General features: G+C 44.5%; 1 protein-coding gene across 1 annotated transcript in view; it reads right to left on the reverse strand.

Moving 5' to 3' along the window:
• LOC128802383 (microtubule-associated protein 1B-like) overlaps window positions 1–18,427 on the reverse strand; it is a 144,352-nt gene that overhangs the window by 21,428 nt on the left and 104,497 nt on the right. The window contains exon 3 of the mRNA XM_053968702.1: window positions 1,020–1,102. Coding sequence (XP_053824677.1) covers window positions 1,020–1,102 — 83 coding nt within the window. The remainder of the gene's footprint in view (window positions 1–1,019; window positions 1,103–18,427) is intronic.

An 18,427-nucleotide genomic window follows, 5' to 3' on the forward strand; every position in this document is an offset into this window, starting at 1 on the left:
TGAGCAGCGAGAGAAACTACGGGTGATAAATTACCAAAACCCCCACTCCCTGTGTCCCTGCACTGTCAGCGGGAAGGCGGGAGAGGCTGGGGCGGGGGGGGGGGGGGTAAAGGTGTTTTTAAGGGTTTATTTTACTTCTCATCATCCTGCTCTGATTTTGTTAGCAATAAATTCACTTTATATCTCTCAGTTGAGCCTGTTTTGCCCTTGGAGTGTTTTCTCCCCATCCTTATCTCAACTCATGAAGCCTTCATTAAATTTTCTCTCCTCTGTCCAGCTGTAGCAGAGGAGGGTGAGTGAGTGGATTTTGTGGGTGCCTGGCATCTGGCAACTCTCAAATCACCACACAGAGTCATTTCATTTCCCAAAAGAAATTGTACTAGGTCAGTGCTTCTCAGCACTGGCTAGCAATGTAATTATCACTAATTTTTACAACCTTCAATATCACTAGCTAAATTTGTCCATTTTTTCTTTGAACTACATCCTCAGTTATTTGGCTCTACTCTAGCAAGTTCATGAGGAATTGACAGAACTCTTCTGGTGCACTCTTCAGAGTCCATTGATCATGCCATACAGTTTTTGAAGGACAGATCACATAGATCAATCTAGCATCACCACTACGTAGATGGTCATTCTTCTCGAGGACCTAAATTTATCTCAAGGAACTAGATTTCTTTTCAGGCACTTTTTCATATGCAAAAAAGGCAGCCAGAGCTACCAAACAATGGGGGAACAGAAGAAAACCAGCTGTAGCTTCACCACAGCTATCTTCACTTCATCAAGAAAATAATTTGGTGTGTTATGAGGAAATAAGTGTTGGCTAAGTGGTATGTTTCTGTTCTATGTCTTTGAAGCTTTATCAGAAGTCCAGGAAAACAGGAAAAAATCAAGGGGCTTTTTTGATGGTTTTGATTATATTTGCTCTTAACTTGTCCTCTTGTCTGCAGTTAGGAGCTTCTCTCAACCTGACCAATTAATGGAGCTTTTATGAGACATCCAGTGAAATATTTCTGACTTACCTCAGTGCTAACTGCTTCATCTGAAGGACTGATTAGGACTACAGTTTCTAAGACATCACTTCTGTGGTGAAGAATCTTCTGACCTGCAAGCACGGAGAGGAAAAAGAAGACATTAAATTCAACCATCATGTTTTAAACCAGTGCTTTCCCAGAGATACTTATATGTTCCACTGTGGGACAGCCCTAAGGTTACCCAGGAGAGTGCACACTGGCCATGGCAACTACTGTGCTGGCTCATGTCTTCATGAATACCCATGGCATGGGGTCTTATGGGCCAGAAACACCACTCCAGAAAATTCATAGAATTGTAGAATGGTTTAGGTTGGAAGGTGACGCTGTTGAGCAGGACGGGAACAGAGAACTCCAGATCAGAAGGCTAAGACAATGAGCTCTCTCCTTTATTTCAAATGTACCGCTCTATATATAGAGAACATAGAGAAGACTAATTTCATTGGTCTTAGAGTAAAAACATGTCACACCATTGGTGTGCAGTGAATGACGCACAGTAGCAGAACATATCTATAAACAATGTGAATAACAAGACAGATTAGAGAATTATTTACATTCTTTCCCAACTGTTTCCCAGGCTGTCGCCTGGTTAGAAAACCTTTCTCTTTCTCTCTGACTGAGCTGAGAATACCCACAGGAAGGGACCTTAAAGATGATCTCATTCCAACCCCCTGACATTGACAGGGACACCTTCCACTAGACCAGTTGACTCAGGGCCCCAACCAACCTGGCCTTGAACAATTCAAGGAATGGGGCATCCACAGCTTCTCTTGGCAACCTGTTCCAGTGCCTCACCACCCTCACAGTAATGAAAGTCTTCCTAAGATCTAATCTAATCCTACTCTCCGTTTGAAACCATTTCCACCTCATCCTATCACTACTGATGCCATGATGATTTCTTGCATTTTCTTTTAATATACCTTTAATGTATTCTCAGTATTCTTAGCATACATACTTGTAATTTGTGAGGTGAGGGTCTGTAGTGATGTAGAGTCCCCAGGCAGGTGCAAAAGAGAGCTGCTTTATTGAAAAAACCTGGCCTTTTTAAGCAATTAGCTGGTTATCAGCTACAGTTTTAAATCATAACAAACATGATTCTACCAACCACCATAGACCACGATGTGAACACGCGATGGTTACCTAACTTGTTTTTCTACCTCTAATTCATCTGAGTCACTTTCCCATAGTCCTTTTCTGCTTAGCTGAAGTAGCAGGCCTGATCCATGATTTTACAAGGCCTTCCCTTTCTAAGGTTTTATCTATATGCAACAGTAATTCTTTAGCCTGATACCTCAGCTTAGTCCTGGTATTCTACTAGGCAAGAAGACCAAACATCCTAAAGGCCTCACAGTTGGAGGCTGGAAAGCCTTATGCTATCTTGAGAAACCAAGACTCTCTCTAGAATATATTTTGTAAACTAGGTTCAAGCCCCATCTGGGGAAATACTTTAGAATAGGGAGATGTCACGCCATTCATTTAAACTTCTCATTTGGGAATCTTTGTCAGATATGCTAATTTGCAAGGTCTATAAAATTGTATATGTGTGTCTTGGTTTAAAAAGACAGGTGTCTGCTAAGGAAGGCAGAAGCCTGCCCTGAAATGGAAAATGCAAACCCCCTCCCTCTGAATTATTATAATTTTGAAATTAAAAGGCTCTCAGGCAAAGATATGGGAATAGGAATAACAGTTCTTTACTAGGAAAACTAAAAAATACAAATGCAATAGTACAAACATCAACCAAAAAAACACTGACAGAGTCAGAATATAACCTGACATCCTGTGAGACAGGGTGTTGGTAGAAGTCTGATTGGATGGTGGCTGCAGTCCTCCTGCAGTGACAGGTGTGGTTCTGTTGGAGCAGTGATCCTGTAGAAGGGTGGAGTTGTCCTCTGAAGGTCCAGTAGTGGTGTAAATGGGCCTGGTCTTCCTCTGGGAATCCAGTGGAGAAGACAGCTACTCCTCTGGGAATCCAGTGGGAAAAAGGCTGCCCTGGTGTCCCAAAATCTCAGATTATATCCAGGGTGGAATGCTTGGCTCCTCCCCCTGGGCGGGGCATCTCACAATGGGATGATGTAATTTTTATCAGTCATGCAGTGACACTCAATGGCCCATTAACAGAAGATATCTCCCCTGAACAAGGATTGGTTTGTGGAAGAGAAAGAAAACTGCCCAATTAACAGAAGACAACTGCCCCACCTCTAACAGATGGCAAATAGAATACACACATTATCTTGCAATCTAGGACAATGTGGTATACCAGGTGTGTGCATTTTGGCGTATTCCACCTTGACAAATTGTTGCACCATAAGGATCCTTATTAAATACCGAGGTAAAAACCCTTTTATCCCTTAACCGTATCTGGCTCATAATTCTAGGATCAGAGAAAAAGGCACCACTACATGCCCTTGTAAAAAGTCCTTCTCTTCTCCTCTTGTAGGCTCCCTTCAGGTACTAAAAGGCCACATGAAGATTACCCCAGAACCTTCTCTTCTCCAGACTGAACAGTACCAATTATCTCAGCCTTTCATCAAAGGAGAGGTGCTCTGTCCTTCTAATCATCTTTGTGGCCCTCCACTCGACTTGCTGCAACAGATCAATGTCCTTACTGTGCTGGAGACCCTAGAGCTGAATGCAGTACTCCAGGTGGGGTGTCTCAAGAGCAGAGTAGAAGGGCAAAATCACCTCCCTTAAGCTGCTGATCACACTTCTTTTGATGCAGCCCAGAACATAGTTGGCTTTCTGGGCTGCAAGGGCATATTGATGGGTCATGTCAAGCTTCTCATCCACCAACACCCCCAAAAGTCCTTCTCCTCAGAGCTGCTCTCAATCCATTCTCTGCCTAGGCTGTATTTGTGCTTGGAATTGCCATGACCCAGGTGCAGGACCTTGCTCTTGGCCTTGTTGAATTTCACGAGGCTTGCAGAGGCCCATGTCTCAAGCCTGTCAAGGTCCCTCTGGATGGCACCCCTTCCCTCCAGTGTGTTCAGTGCATCACAGAAATTGGTGCCATCGGCAAACTTGCTGAGGGTGCATTCTCTTCCACTGTCTATATTACTGACAAAGATGTTAAACAGCACCAGTTCCCATACCAACCCCTGAGGAATGCCACTTGTCACTGATCTGCACTTGGACATTGAACCGTTGACTACAACTCTTTGAGACTGACCATTCTATCAATTCCTTATCCACCGCAAGAATGTTCCATCTGTCAAATCCATGTCTCTCCAGTTTAGAGACAAGTATGTCATGAGTGATATTGTCAAAGGTTTTGCACAATTTCAGAGACAAGTGTAGCGGTCTTGACCATGTAAATGTGCCTATTTAGAGCTTCATATGTGACTGCCTCCCTTTTCCACTCCTTGGCATATTTAACTGATTATCTTACAGGGTAGGATGCTGGTAGTTGATTTCTGTAAGAGTAACTCAAGCTTACCGCTCAGGCTGATACTCAAATGCTCAGCTGGAATGAAGAAAAGTCTCCCTCGGAAAGACTTTTATCAAGCAGAAATTAAGTATAGTGTGGGAGTAGAAAGCAGCAACAGCCTGGTAAGAGACCGAGACTTATTAAACTACAGATGAAGTGGGAGAATCTGAGACATGCACAGAAGATCTGGGGTTGCTTTAAAGTTACTCTACCAAGTTTTTGTAGCTTATCTCTACACACTGGACAAAATATTTTTGTGACACATCAAAGGAAGAAAGGAAGACATTTCCAGGTTGCACAGAAGTGACTGACTATCTAAATTGTATCTACCTCTAGTTTCTGTAAAGTATGTTAAAATCCTATCTAAAGACTTCTGAAAAAAATATTTATCTGATTGTAAGTATTTCCTCATCCTTGATTTTATTAAGTAAGCTTCAAATTAAAACCAGATATGAATAAGGAGACTTGGCTGCTGCTTGATTCAGAATCAGTCCAACACAAAGAAGCAAATACCATGTGACAGTTTCTTAAAGGATGATTTCCATGTGCATCATCCTAGTTCCCACAGCCATGAAATCCTATTGCTCACCTACGCAGCCAAATATTGATGACATTTATGGTAGAATTATTGAGATCGGGATGGTGTCTCTAACATTTTCTAGAGAAGTGACTGAAAAGTTTCAGGCTGATCAAGCATCATGGTCATGGGGCCCACTTTTTATGGTGATTGTGTTGCAGCCAATTTTGCGCAAAACCAAAATGTAAATGAATAGCAAGGGAAAGAAAGCAAGTCCTACTTCAAGTCTTGTTTAACCAAGGATCACTACTGACAAACTTCTTACTGGCTATGCTGTTACAACAGTAGCCCATGGGGATGCATGCTGTAGGCAACAAGCTGCTCAACAGAGGGCTTCCCATCAGTCCTTCCTGCCATCCCGGATGGGCACCAGTGCTAACTCGCTCCCCATCAATGCCATTCCCACACAAATTAAATTCAGAATAGCCTATATACAGCAGCAAATGATGTGGTGTGATGTGATGATTCTGGCAGAAAGGGCAAAGGGACAATATATTCTCTCTGAAGACTGAAAGGGAAATTAAAGCAACCTGCATCATTTTCTAATGGAAGACTAGCATTTACCTTAAAAAGACAGCTGAGCTCTGGTGACAAATTTTCCACGTAAACACGCAGTTTACACATTTCAGAAATCCTATCTGCTTCTGAGGTCTCAATCCTTATTTGCCAATGGGCCAGTCTAGGTGACTTGTCTAGGTATCTCTCTAGCAGACTGCCCTTCTTCTAGGCTGCATCTCAGGATGTGAGAGGAAAAAATACACATCCCTTTAAGGCAGATTAGATTGTAATTGTCTGTTGTGAAGCACTTTTTTGGTGGTGTTTGTTTTAGATCAGACCATTGTCTGAGATAACCTGTTGAGGCAAATGAGAACTCAGATAAACAGCAGAGGGCTCCATACATTTTTGAGTTCAATTCTTGTGTTGCAACATGATGCCATATTGAAGCCATAAAAATAAATCACAGAATCACAGATGTCTACAAATCACTGGTTGCCTACAATCCCACTCAGGCCACAAAAGGATAGCATGCATGACTTCAGTTCAATATTTATTACGTTGTAAACTTTTGACTGTTCTGATATGTGTTGCCATTGATGTGTCAATACTGGGCTCTGACGGTGTGTCTGATCTGACTGAGATCAACAAAGTGAAAGCAGTACTGTGGAAGTTCTGATCCTCTGAAACAGAGATTTTTGGAGTTAACAAAATGAATGAAGCATTTATATTTTAGCTTGTGTTCTGTCCCGATTGCAGTGTGGTGTGTCCCAATTTCGGTGTGGTGTGTCTGTTACGTCCGGACGTGCGTGCTTGTGTGCGTGTGTGTGTATGTGTGAGTGAAACGGTGAAGCGCGGTGCGGCGTTACTAAGATACAGAGACGCGGCGCGGAAGTGCTAGAGAGCGCATGCGCGGGGCAGCTCTCAGCCCACACTACCTGATAGAGCAGGCGGTGCACATGCGCGGCACGGGCTGTCTCTGGCGAGCGGGGCGAGCGCGGCGTGGGGCTTAAGTCGGGGCTTGCAAAAGTGCTTTAGGCGCAGCCTAGCTGATAGCGCAGCGGGCGCGCGGGCACAAGCCATGGTTTGAGGAGCTGCTTTGAACACCGCTAGCTGATAGCGCAGCTAGTGGGAGCGTGGTACAAGTTGGGAGTTACAAGCACCGCTTAAAAGCATCGCTGGTTGGTAAAGGGCTTGCAAAAGTAGCCAGCGAACCCGGCTGGGCTAAGAGTTAAGTGTTTGTTGTGCAATAGCACTGCCCTTTAGTGTTAAAAGCTGTCACTGGGAGATCCTTTGCATTACGGGGTTTGCTGTTTGGTTCTTGTTACAAGTGAGAGGCGATCTGCCCACAGTGGCTGCAGAACTCCAAGCCCGGGCCGAGGGAGCCCGGCCTCCCAGACAGGCTCTCCACAGGTGGTTTCAGCTTGAACCAAGTCAGTCTCTTCATCCATCAGGGGACTGGGTAGTCATAGAACGGGAGGACGGAGGGAGAGACAGAGTATTCTTGGGAGGGATATACCAAAGTTCAACAAGTTGCTATCTAGCCTTTGACTGAGAACAACTGCCAGTTGAACGGGCGCTTAGGAACTCCTTGAGGTGGGGTCTGGAAGGGGTAATCCCCTATTTGGTGAGTGGATTGACAATCTTTTGCTAGAAGCCAGACTGGCACACAGCTTGGGTTCTCCTCCGATGCTTGAAGTGTCAGAGGAGGTGGTATTGTATTTCATATCGACAGAGATCCACATGTCGTGCATGTACCCCTGAATTGCTGAGATACTATAACCCAGGGGTTGAACAAGCAAGGTGTAAAATAGTGAATTTAATCTGTGGGAAAAGCCACCTAGTCCCTGAAACCTGGGACGTGTTTGAAGAAGACTGGGAAAGGATAAAGGAGTGGCACAGCCTTAGTATTAAAAGGAAGAACTAAGGAAATTTTTTTTCTCCTTTTTTTTCCTCCCTAGTGGTTTGGATTGAACCCTTAAGAGTTTGTAAATTTATGTGAGACTGGGCAAACAACAAATTAACAACAATTGATGGTTAATTAATTAATACCATAATATTTCAATATTAAAAGTACTATTGATTATTAATTTGGCTATTAATATTTTAATTTGGTTATCTGAATAACTATAAATTTTATTAACAAAAAAAATGTTTTCTTTTCCTTTTATCTGTGACTTATATTTGAACACTCAGAACTGAATAAGTTAAGTTTGCTCTAAAATACATAATGAGAGCAAAACAGAGTAAAGAAGTACCCAAGGCCAGCCCACTAAGATGTGTCTTAGCACACTGGAAAGAAATAGTAAGCAAAGGGGGTGGAGGGAAAAAAAAAAAGTTTAATCAAATATTGCTTCCATTGATGACCATTATATTGTCTAAAGGAGGAGGCAAGATAGCCGCCTACAGGTACATTGGAATATAATACCTTGTTACAACTAATGTTATTTAAGTGAGACCAGAAGAGACTACCCCAGCAAGCCTTCTAGTTGTAATTCTAAAGCTGGGAAAAGTGAAGAAAGAAGTAAAACTCCTAGTTGATAATAGGACAACGTACTCAATTCTAAATACAGCCTTAATGCCCATAGGAGATGAATACGCTATAGTTATAAGAGCAACTGGCCAAACTGAAAAGGCATTTTTTTTAAGCTGCTAAAAAACAAACTGGGAAAGCAGTAGGGGATCCACAAATTTCTATATATGTCCAATTCCCCTGCACCACTTTTAAGCAGAGATTTGCTGGGACAATTACAGGCAACTATTACATTTAAAAATGGGGAGATGACTCTGGAGGTAAATTATCAAAATGTATGTAGAAGTACTGAGTTTGATATTAGCCACTAGTGAAGTCATGAGAGAAACTGAAATTCAACTGACATGGACCAGACTCCCACAAAGATTCAAAAACTCACCCACGTTGTTTGGAGAACAACTTGCAAAGGAATTAGAGACCTGGGAAGCCCCTCCTGATAGCCACACGGACAAGGGAAGCATGCGTGGCCTGGATGGTAAGCCTCTTGAACTTTTGGGGGCTCCAAGTGTACCGGGTATCAAAGAAAAAAGCCCAAGTAGTAAAACAGAAAGTAACTTATCTGAGTTACGAAGTCAGTGCTGGACAACGTACCTTGGGCCAAAGCCAGAAGGAGGCAATATGCCAGACCCCAAAACCTCAAACTGTAAAAGAACTACGAACTTTCCTGGGGATGACAGGGTGGTGCAGGTTATGGATCTATAACTATGGACTGTTTGTTAAGCCCATATATGAACTGATTGCAACTGAAAGCAGGGACATCCAATGGACAAAGGAAGCTACGCAGGCTTTCAACCAGCTGAAAAAAGCCCTCATGTCAGCTCCAGCCCTGGGATTGCTGGATGTGAGTAAACCTTTCCTTTTGTTCTCCCATGAAGAGCAAAGAATCTCCTTGGGAATACTAGCACAGGACCTCGGCCCATACCGGAGAACAGTGGCTTACTTCTCTAAGCAATTAGATACAGCAGCTAAAGGGTGGCCTGGATGCCTCAGAGCTGTTGCAGCAGTTGTACTGAACATCCAAAAGGCACACAAATTCACCCTGGGCCAGAAAATGACTGTGCTAGTGTCTCACACGGTGTCTGCAGTGCTGGAGGTAAAAGGCGGGCATTGGCTTTCCCCACAACGGTTCCTGAGATACCAAGCTATTATGGTAGAGCAAGATGATGTAGAGATAGTAGTGACTAACATTGTCAATCCAGCCTCCTTCCTCAGGAGAAACCAAGGGGAACCAGTAGAACATGACTGCCTAGAGACCATTGAAGCCACCTACTCCAGCCACCCTGACTTGAAGGACACCCCTCTCGAGAATGCAGAAGTCTGGTTTACTGATAGAAGCAGTTATATCATCAGTGGAAAACGGCATGCCGGGTACGCAATTACTACGTGCAAGAAGGTAATAGAATCTGGGCCCCTGCCAACGAATACCTCTGCGCAGAAGGCCAAGATAATTGCTCTAACTCGGGCCTTAGAATTAGCAAGAGGGAAAGAAATAAACATATACACGTACTCAAAGTATGCATTTAGAGTAGTGCATGCTCACTGAGCCATTTAGAAAGAGAGAGGACTGCTGAACTCCCAAGGGAAAAATATTAAACATGCATCAGAAATACTGCGACTTCTGGAAGCAGTCCAGTTGCCAGAGAAAGTAGCGATCATGCACATTAAAGCACATCAGAAGATAAACTCAGAATTGAAAGAAGGGAATGAGCTGACGGATAGGGAAGCAAAAGAAGCAGCAAGAATTGAGGTAATAACTGAGGCAGCCCTGATTCCAGATGGGCAAATTTCCCTTGAAGGTAAGCCAAAATACAACAAATTAGAAAAAAAATAATCCATGAGCAAAAAGGAGACTATAACCAAGAGGGATGGGCCACCATAGAAGGAAAATTAGCTATACCCTCCTATTTATTATGGTCCCTAATAAGGGAAGAACACCAAAAAAAAACCTGTTAAGGTATTGGTGGCATTTACGAGCAGCTATCACCCAAGTGACTCAACAATGTGACCTTTGCCTCCAGATCAACCCCTAAATTATTCCCAAACCAAAACCTGGCCAGATTAGAAAGGGTCATGGACCAGGGCAGCAATGGCAGATCGATTTCACAGAATTGCCAAGAAAAGGGGGATATAAGTTTTTACTGGTGCTAACAGATACCTTTTCAGGATGGCCAGAAGCATTCCCCACCAGGACTTCTAAAGCTCGGGAAGTAACTAAGGTATTGGTACAAGAAATCATACCATGCTTTAGAGTCCTGGCCACAATCTCCTCAGATAGAGGACCACATTTTATTGCAAAATTGGTGCAACATGTTAGACAATACTTAGACATAGACTGAGAACTTCACACCCTATATAACCCACCATCAAGTGGTCAAGTAATCATTTGATCAAACAAACAAAAAAAAAAAAAATCTGAGCCACTTTAAATTGCTTTATGAGAAACCATATGGGGTGCAGAAGGGAATGTCTACCCAAGACATGTCACTAACCTCCTATATGTTAAGTCTCTTACAAAAAGACCCTAGAACCACAATGAGAGAGACTGCACCAAGTGCCCCTTACTAACTTTGTGTATTCAGCACTAATAAACACAAGTCATAACTAGTGAAATGCACTGTTTAGAACACTTTATGTCACCCCGTTATAGCTTTATTAACTTAAGTTACTATAAGTTTAATGATGTCTATTTTAACACTCATGTAAAATTAAAAGATGTTAACATGTGTAAGCATTCTAACGTCCCTCTCTAGAATTCATAGAATCCTGCTGAAGGAAGATTGTCACGATATTAGGTCAAAATTTAAATCGAGACCCCTGCAGTAAAATAATTTACTATATTTTAAGAAAAGGGGGGACTGAAACAGAGATTTTTGGAGTTAAGTTAACAAAATGAATTAAGCATTTATATTTTAGCTTGTAGAGTTATGTATTGAATTTTAACCTTTTACTCTGCCTGGTACAAAGAGCATAAGAAAATGCAAAATCCTGAAGCTTCTTGCATAAAGAACAATACCAGAAGAGGCAAAGAACCCAGATAAAGAAGCTCCTGTCTCCAAGCCTATCAAGACTGACAGACGTACTCACTTCATAACTACCCCAAGTTATGGAGTCTATTTATTTATTCCGCGTATCGTTTCAGAAGCAGGACAACCTTTCAGCAAGTTTCTTGATTTGATGTGAGTTCAAGTGATTTGGCCATGTGACACAGATTTACAATTCATTACAACTGTTAATAGGCTCACACCAGGGAGTAAAAATTTCTAGAGAGCAAATCCAGATGATTTATTTTCCACCAAGTCACTTTTTGCATTTTCTCTTGATTCTGCAGCCATCAGCAAGGTGGGAAGAGAAAAGCAAATGGATAGTTTGTTCTAGATGATATTTAATACCATGTAGCTGTCACATTTACTGTGTCCTCCTGCAGGCCATGAAAGAAAGATACAAAGCAAGTGTTGGCATACTCAGGGTCCTGGAGGCATTGCCTGGGGTTGATGGGGGTACCTTTTTATGGACAGACTTCCCCACTCTGACACAGGTTTGTCACTTTGTCTGCAAATTAGTTCTCATGAGCAATCTGTTCTTTCAAACCTTTCTGGAAGTGGGTCCAAGGCTTTGAGGGTCTTGTGTGATCTCTATCCACTTACCAGATCGACCTTAGGTCAACAGTTCCTGCCCACTCCTGTGCTGATGCTATCTTTTGTTTGTTGTGTCTCCAGGGAATGGAAGAAGGATGTTTGTGCCAGAAAAGTGCTGCCTTCCCCCTGCATGGACCCTTCTCCAGTAACATCTTGTTCTTGCCTTTTAACCAACAGTCCTTGATGGGCTCCAGAGCCATCTGACTCTTGGTGTTTGAGATTTACCCAGCAGCCCCTTCTCTTCTGGGGTCCTCCACATGCCAACCAGAAATTGCTCCTAAGTGATCTTGGTGTCAGTTAATAAACAGATCTTTGAAAAGATTACTAATTTAGAAAGTAAACCCTGACACCTTTGTCTTCAGCAAAGATCTGAGGGAAAGGACAGTGCTGGTGTAAAGCAGTTTAAGGCTTAACACTGGATAACTTCGCAAGTTCCTCTGCATCATCCCTGCCACCCTAGGATCCTTTGAAAAGTATTTATCACTAAAAATGTAGCACAACATTAGTCTATACGACATCCTGCCCCCAAACCCATAACTGTAGACGTTAATAATAAAAATACCCCCCCTCCAACATTAAATAAAAGCCTATACCTATTTACTAAAAGCTTACATGGGTCATGTCACCCAATTTTCTATCTGACAAGGGTTGGGGGGGGGGGGGGGGGGGGGCTTCTGCTTGCTTTGTAAAGGGAACCCCTGGGGACTCATTCCAGACCTGATTGATGGGGCTGCACTTTGCCTGTCTCGAGGCTTTGGTTGCCTGGGGGCACAATGAGTCATTGAGCTGGGGTGAGGATGATGGGTGGGTCTGGCTGTGATGAGGGAAAGGAAAGGAAAGGAAAGGAAAGGAAAGGAAAGGAAAGGAAAGGAAAGGAAAGGAAAGGAAAGGAAAGGAAAGGAAAGGAAAGGAAAGGAAAGGAAAGGAAAGGAAAGGAAAGGAAAGGAAAGGAAAGGAAAGGAAAGGAAAGGAAGGAAAGGAAAGGAAAGGAAAGGAAAGGAAAGGAAAGGAAAGGAAAGGAAAGGAAAGGAAAGGAAAGAAAGGAAAGGAAAGGAAAGGAAAGGAAAGGAAAGGAAAGGAAAGGAAAGGAAAGGAAAGGAAAGGAAAGGAAAGGAAAGGAAAGGAAAGGAAAGGAAAGGAAAGGAAAGGAAAGGAAAGGAAAGGAAAGGAAAGGAAAGGAAAGGAAAGGAAAGGAAAGGAAAGGAAAGGAAAGGAAAGGAAAGGAAAGGAAAGGAAAGGAAAGGAAAGGAAAGGAAAGGAAAGGAGAGGAAAGGAAAGGAGAGGAAAGGAAAGGAGAGGAAAGGAAAGGAAAGGAGAGGAAAGGAAAGGAAAGGAAAGGAAAGGAAAGGAAAGGAGAGGAAAGGAAAGGAGAGGAAAGGAAAGGAAAGGAAAGGAAAGGAAAGGAAAGGAAAGGAAAGGAAAGGAAAGGAAAGGAAAGGAAAGGAAAGGAAAGGAAAGGAAAGGAAAGGAAAGGAAAGGAAAGGAAAGGAAAGGAAAGGAAAGGAAAGGAAAGGAAAGGAAAGGAAAGGAAAGGAAAGGAAAGGAAAGGAAAGGAAAGGAAAGGAAAGGAAAGGAAAGGAAAGGAAAGGAAAGGAAAGGAAAGGAAAGGAAAGGAAAGGAAAGGAAAGGAAAGGAAAGGAAAGGAAAGGAAAGGAAAGGAAAGGAAAGGAAAGGAAAGGAAAGGAAAGGAAAGGAAAGGAAAGGAAAGGAAAGGAAAGGAAAGGAAAGGAAAGGAAAGGAAAGGAAAGGAAAGGAAAGGAAAGGAAAGGAAAGGAAAGGAAAGGAAAGGAAAGGAAAGGAAAGGAAAGGAAAGGAAAGGAAAGGAAAGGAAAGGAAAGGAAAGGAAAGGAAAGGAAAGGAAAGGAAAGGAAAGGAAAGGAAAGGAAAGGAAAGGAAAGGAAAGGAAAGGAAAGGAAAGGAAAGGAAAGGAAAGGAAGGGAAAGGAAAGGAAAGGAAAGGAAAGGAAAGGAAAGGAAAGGAAAGGAAAGGAAAGGAAAGGAAAGGAAAGGAAAGGAAAGGAAAGGAAAGGAAAGGAAAGGAAAGGAAAGGAAAGGAAAGGAAAGGAGAGGAGAGGAGAGGAGAGGAGAGGAGAGGAGAGGAGAGGAGAGGAGAGGAGAGGAGAGGAGAGGAGAGGAGAGGAGAGGAGAGGAGAGGAGAAGAGAAAGAGAGAAAGAGAGGAGAGAAAGGAGAGAAAGAAGGAGTGAAAGAAAGAAAGAAAAAGAAAGAAAGGAAGGAAAAAGAAAGGGGAACTGTAGAAATACACCTAGAAAGCTGAGGTGGGAGCACTGATTAACTCATGACAGAAGTAGATATGTTAGCATTAGTAGGCCGCAAGCCTTGTCAATAGAAAGCAGAACCCTGAAGAAGGAATGCAGAAGTTAACGGTGTGCTTGGTACAATGTGCTTGCAGGAATTATGTAAGACTATACATACCTGCGCTAGTTTGTACGAGGCTTTGAATTAAGCAATGTTGCCTAGTTACTTAAATGTTATAGTTGTGCTATTTTTAGCTATGAATGAAAAGGTATATAAAATCAGCTTTGTGTATCAATAAACGGCTTAATGTGTGCAAACCATGAAGAAACCATCTCTTTATCAATTGCCGCGTCTTGGTTTGAAAAGACAGGTGTCAGCTAAGGAAGACAGGAACCTTCCTTGAAATGGAAAATGTAAACTCCCTCCCTCCGAATTATTATAATTTTGAAATAAAGAGGCTCTCAGGGAAAGATATGGGAATAGGAAAACCAGTTCTTTACTAGGAAAATTAAAAATACAAATGCAATAGTACAAACAACAACAAAAAAAAACCCACTGACAGAGTCAGAATACTACCTGACGCCCTGTGGATGAAGGTATAGTAGCAGTCCAATCAAATGGTGGCTTCAGTCCTCCTGGTGTGACAGTTGTGGTTCTGTTGAAGCAGTGATCCTGTAGAAGGGTGTAGTCTTCCTCTTGGAATCCAGTGGGGAAAGGCTGCTCTGGTGTTCCAAGCCTCAGATTATATCCAGGTAGGAATGCTTAGCTCCTCCCTCTAGGCAGAGCTTCTCACAATGGGATGATGTAATTTTATCAGTCATGCAGTGACACTCAGTGGCCCATTAACAGAAGATTTCTCCCCAGAGGGTGGATTGATTGTGGAAGAGATAAAGAAAACTGCCCAATTAACAGAAGATAACTGTTCCACCTCTAGGAGATGGCAAATAGAATACACACACCCATTTCCAACTTAAGACATTATCCACCCCTTATTCTATTACCATCTACATCATACCCAGATCAATAAACTCTACGCAATGAAATTTTATACACAATTCTCACTTAAGACTAGGTTTCCCTCTGGTGCACAACGGGCTTCTCTCTGGACAGCCTGGTCAGAGAGCGAGAAAACCAGATAAGTTTTCTCATGGTCAGCTTGTGAGACTTTAGGGAGTTGTAGAGAAATGATGATAGCTTGTTATTGTAAGCAATCGGCCCTTCATGGATCACGGGACAGACGAAGACGCCTCGGTCCCCTGCCGGACCTTCACTGAGACTCCGAAGTGCCCACATGGTCCGCCCACATCTGGAGACCCTCTGTTCCCCGGGAGAGGTAACGACCTTTCCCCACGCCCTCCTGGAAGGGACTGGGATCACGGTTTTGCCCTGACAGCTTAGAAGAGCGGGCGGGGACTAATTCCCCAGCGCAGTGGACAGTCCATCCTTTGCTGGGGGTTGGGTGCTGGTGTTTCCGCAATGGGAAGTCATGCTTCTAAAGAAGAAGGCGCCATTATTACTGTGTAGAGGGTCATGATTTCCTTCATGGAAGTCTCTGTGTCAAATGATTTGCTCTGCCCTCTGTTAATGTGGGCCAAGTCTCATGACTTTCCAGTGGATGTGGACGCTGCTTTTATTCCACACTTGTGGGAGGCATTGGGCCACCAGCTCTTGGAAGAGTTTTCTAAAGGAGTTTTTGCCGTGCCTCGACTTATGGCTGTATGGGGGTGCCTGTTCGGTGCCTTCCCAGCCGTGGACAGTGGGTCGGAAATGGGGATTTCGGTGGGCGGAGATGGCCCTGACACCCCAGGGGGAAGATCACCAGACTGGGCGGCTGCCGGCTTTTCTCCGGCTCCGTGTGGGCCGACGAGAGGCATGGGGACTCCCCGCGGAACCTATCTCTTGTCTGGAGATTATGTTCCACCAACAAGTCCTTGTCCCTACACCTCTGGGAGGTCGCCGTCTCCTCCTCCCGCAACATCAATGCCGCTGACAGCGATAGCCGCATCTTGGCCATGCCCGGGAGACAGCGCTTCCCCGCTTCCACTGCTTTTGGCCCCTCCGTTGCCACTGGTGGTGCCAAAACCATTGCCATGGCGGCTGATGGGTCGGTTCTCCCCTTTCCTGCAAAGAATGGCTGGCGAGCCACTGCAGCAGCTGGCCCCGTCTTTGCCCCCCCTGCACGCTGGGGGCCAACTCTTTCACGACTGGCAGGAGCTGCAGTTCCCGGCTCAAGATCCGCCCCCCCCACAGGCACTGTTCCAGACTGTGCAATATGGGGTTTTTTTGGACAACTGGAGGCAGGCTGCTGAAAGAGTTGCAGCAAGCAACAGGCTTCTGCCTTAGGAAGACCCTAGGTATTGCGTGGGGTGGATGCTCTCCTCGGGGAGCAGGCTTTTTCCAATCCTGATTTTCAGGCTACCTGGGACTCTGCCGTTCTTGAGCAGGGTCAAAGGGTAGGATTTAATGCATTGTTGAAAACTATTGAGACGGCCTCCCCCAGGCCACAGTATACGACAATAACTCAACAAGCAGGTGAACCTTTTTCGCCATTTGCCAAGAAGCTTGCAGCTGCCCTGGAGAAACAGGTTGAGGATGATACCTTAAGGCAGATTTTATGCAAGCAGTTAGCTCGGGACAACTCAAACAGTGAGTGCTGGAAGATCATAGATGCTCTTCCAGGAGACCCGACGCTAACAGAGATGGTCAATGCATGTGCCAAGACAGGATCTGTAGGCCACAAGATGTCTGCTCTGGTGGTTGCTTTACAGCCAGGCCAGATACCCTTAGGGGGTGGACAAAGAAGAAGACCAAAAATAAGGGCAAGAAAAACCAAGGAACATGCAAATAAACAGGGCCGGGTGCCACCTTCTTGTGCTCTAGATGCCTAAGGGCAGGTCATTATTCAAACCAATGCAAGTCTAAAATTCATGCCAATGGCCAGCCTTTGGCAGGCCTGGGAAACGGGAACATGAGTGCATGGGGGAATTGTGCCCTGACACAAGTGATTCCTCAGTGCATGGCACCTGCTCAGGTCTGCCCAGCCAGCTCTGAAGCATCACCCACGGCTCCACCAGCGTGGATGTATGTACTGCCACCGCAGTCATCTTAGAATTCTGTCGTGAACATTAGATTCCTTTGGATGTGTTCGGACCTTTGGGACAAGGACTGGGCATGGTCTCTTGGGGAAATCTAGTGCTACCCACCAGGGAATATTTGTTCAACCAGAAGTCATTGACTCTGACTTTTCGGGTCAGATTTGTCCTACAGTTTCCACGCCCACCCCCTCTGTCACTATTCCGGCAGGGACTCAGATTGCTCAACTTGTGCTTTTTCAGTCATGTGTCCCCAGGACTGACCAGAAGACTTGTGGGAGTGGTGGCTTCGGATCTGCGGAACTGCCACAAGCCCTCTCGTCTGCAGACATTTCTGCTCAGCGACCTCAGATGGTGTGTACCATGACCCTACTGGGTGCCCGCCCGCCAGAGATCGGACTTCAAGGTTTGATCAACACAGGGGCGGATGTGACAGTCATCTCACTCTCTGCGTGGCCTCCTACGTGGCCTTTGGCTCCCGTGGGGTCACCTATCATAGGGGTGGGGGATGCGGCACGTACCTGGGTGAGCCAACGGTTTGTGCTGATCAGTAATGCGAAAGGGCAGACAGCTGCAGTTCGGCCCTATGTCATTCCAACTCTGATCAATGTCTGGGAGTGGGATGTATTGACTGCCTGGGGAGTGCGAATTGGGACAGATTTTTAATTGGGGCCACTGCATTGAAGGGCGAAAGATATCCTACACTGCCTTTACAGTGGCTGGTGGACAAACCCATTTGGGTTCAACAGTGGCCCCTGACAGAAGAAAAATTGGTCGCCCTTTGTGAATTGGTTCAGGAACAGCTTCGACAGGGACACATTGAGCCTTCTACTAGTCCCTGGAATACTCCCATCTTTGTGATCAAGAAAAAATCTGGGAAATGGAGGCTGTTACAGGACCTCTGGAAAATTACTGCCGTGATGGAAAGCATGGAGGCATTGCAGCCTGATATGCTCTCATCCACTATGATCCCTGCGGGATGGGAGATCTTGATCATTGATTTGAAGGATTGTTTTTTCACAATTCCTTTGCATCCTGATGACAAACCAAAGTTTGCCTTCACAGTGCCTTCAGTCAACAATGCCAAACCTGTGCAGAGATATCAATGGAAAGTTTTGTCACAGGGCTGTGGCAATAGCCCGACTATCTGTCAGTGGTATGTGGCTCAGGCCTTGTCTGGAGTTCATGATCAGTTTCCTGATGCGTGTTGTTATCATTATATGGATGACATCATTGTGGCAGCACCCACCCAGGATGAATTGCTGAGGATACAGCCTCAGCTGTTCGCTGCTCTGCATGCTTACGGGCTGCATGTAGCCCTGGAGAAGGTTCAACAGCACCCTCCTTGGAAATATCTGGGGGTCAAAATTCTTGACCAAACTATTCA

The sequence above is a fragment of the Vidua chalybeata genome, chromosome W (genome assembly GCF_026979565.1).
Source record: "Vidua chalybeata isolate OUT-0048 chromosome W, bVidCha1 merged haplotype, whole genome shotgun sequence".
Taxonomy (NCBI): Eukaryota; Metazoa; Chordata; class Aves; order Passeriformes; family Viduidae; genus Vidua; species Vidua chalybeata.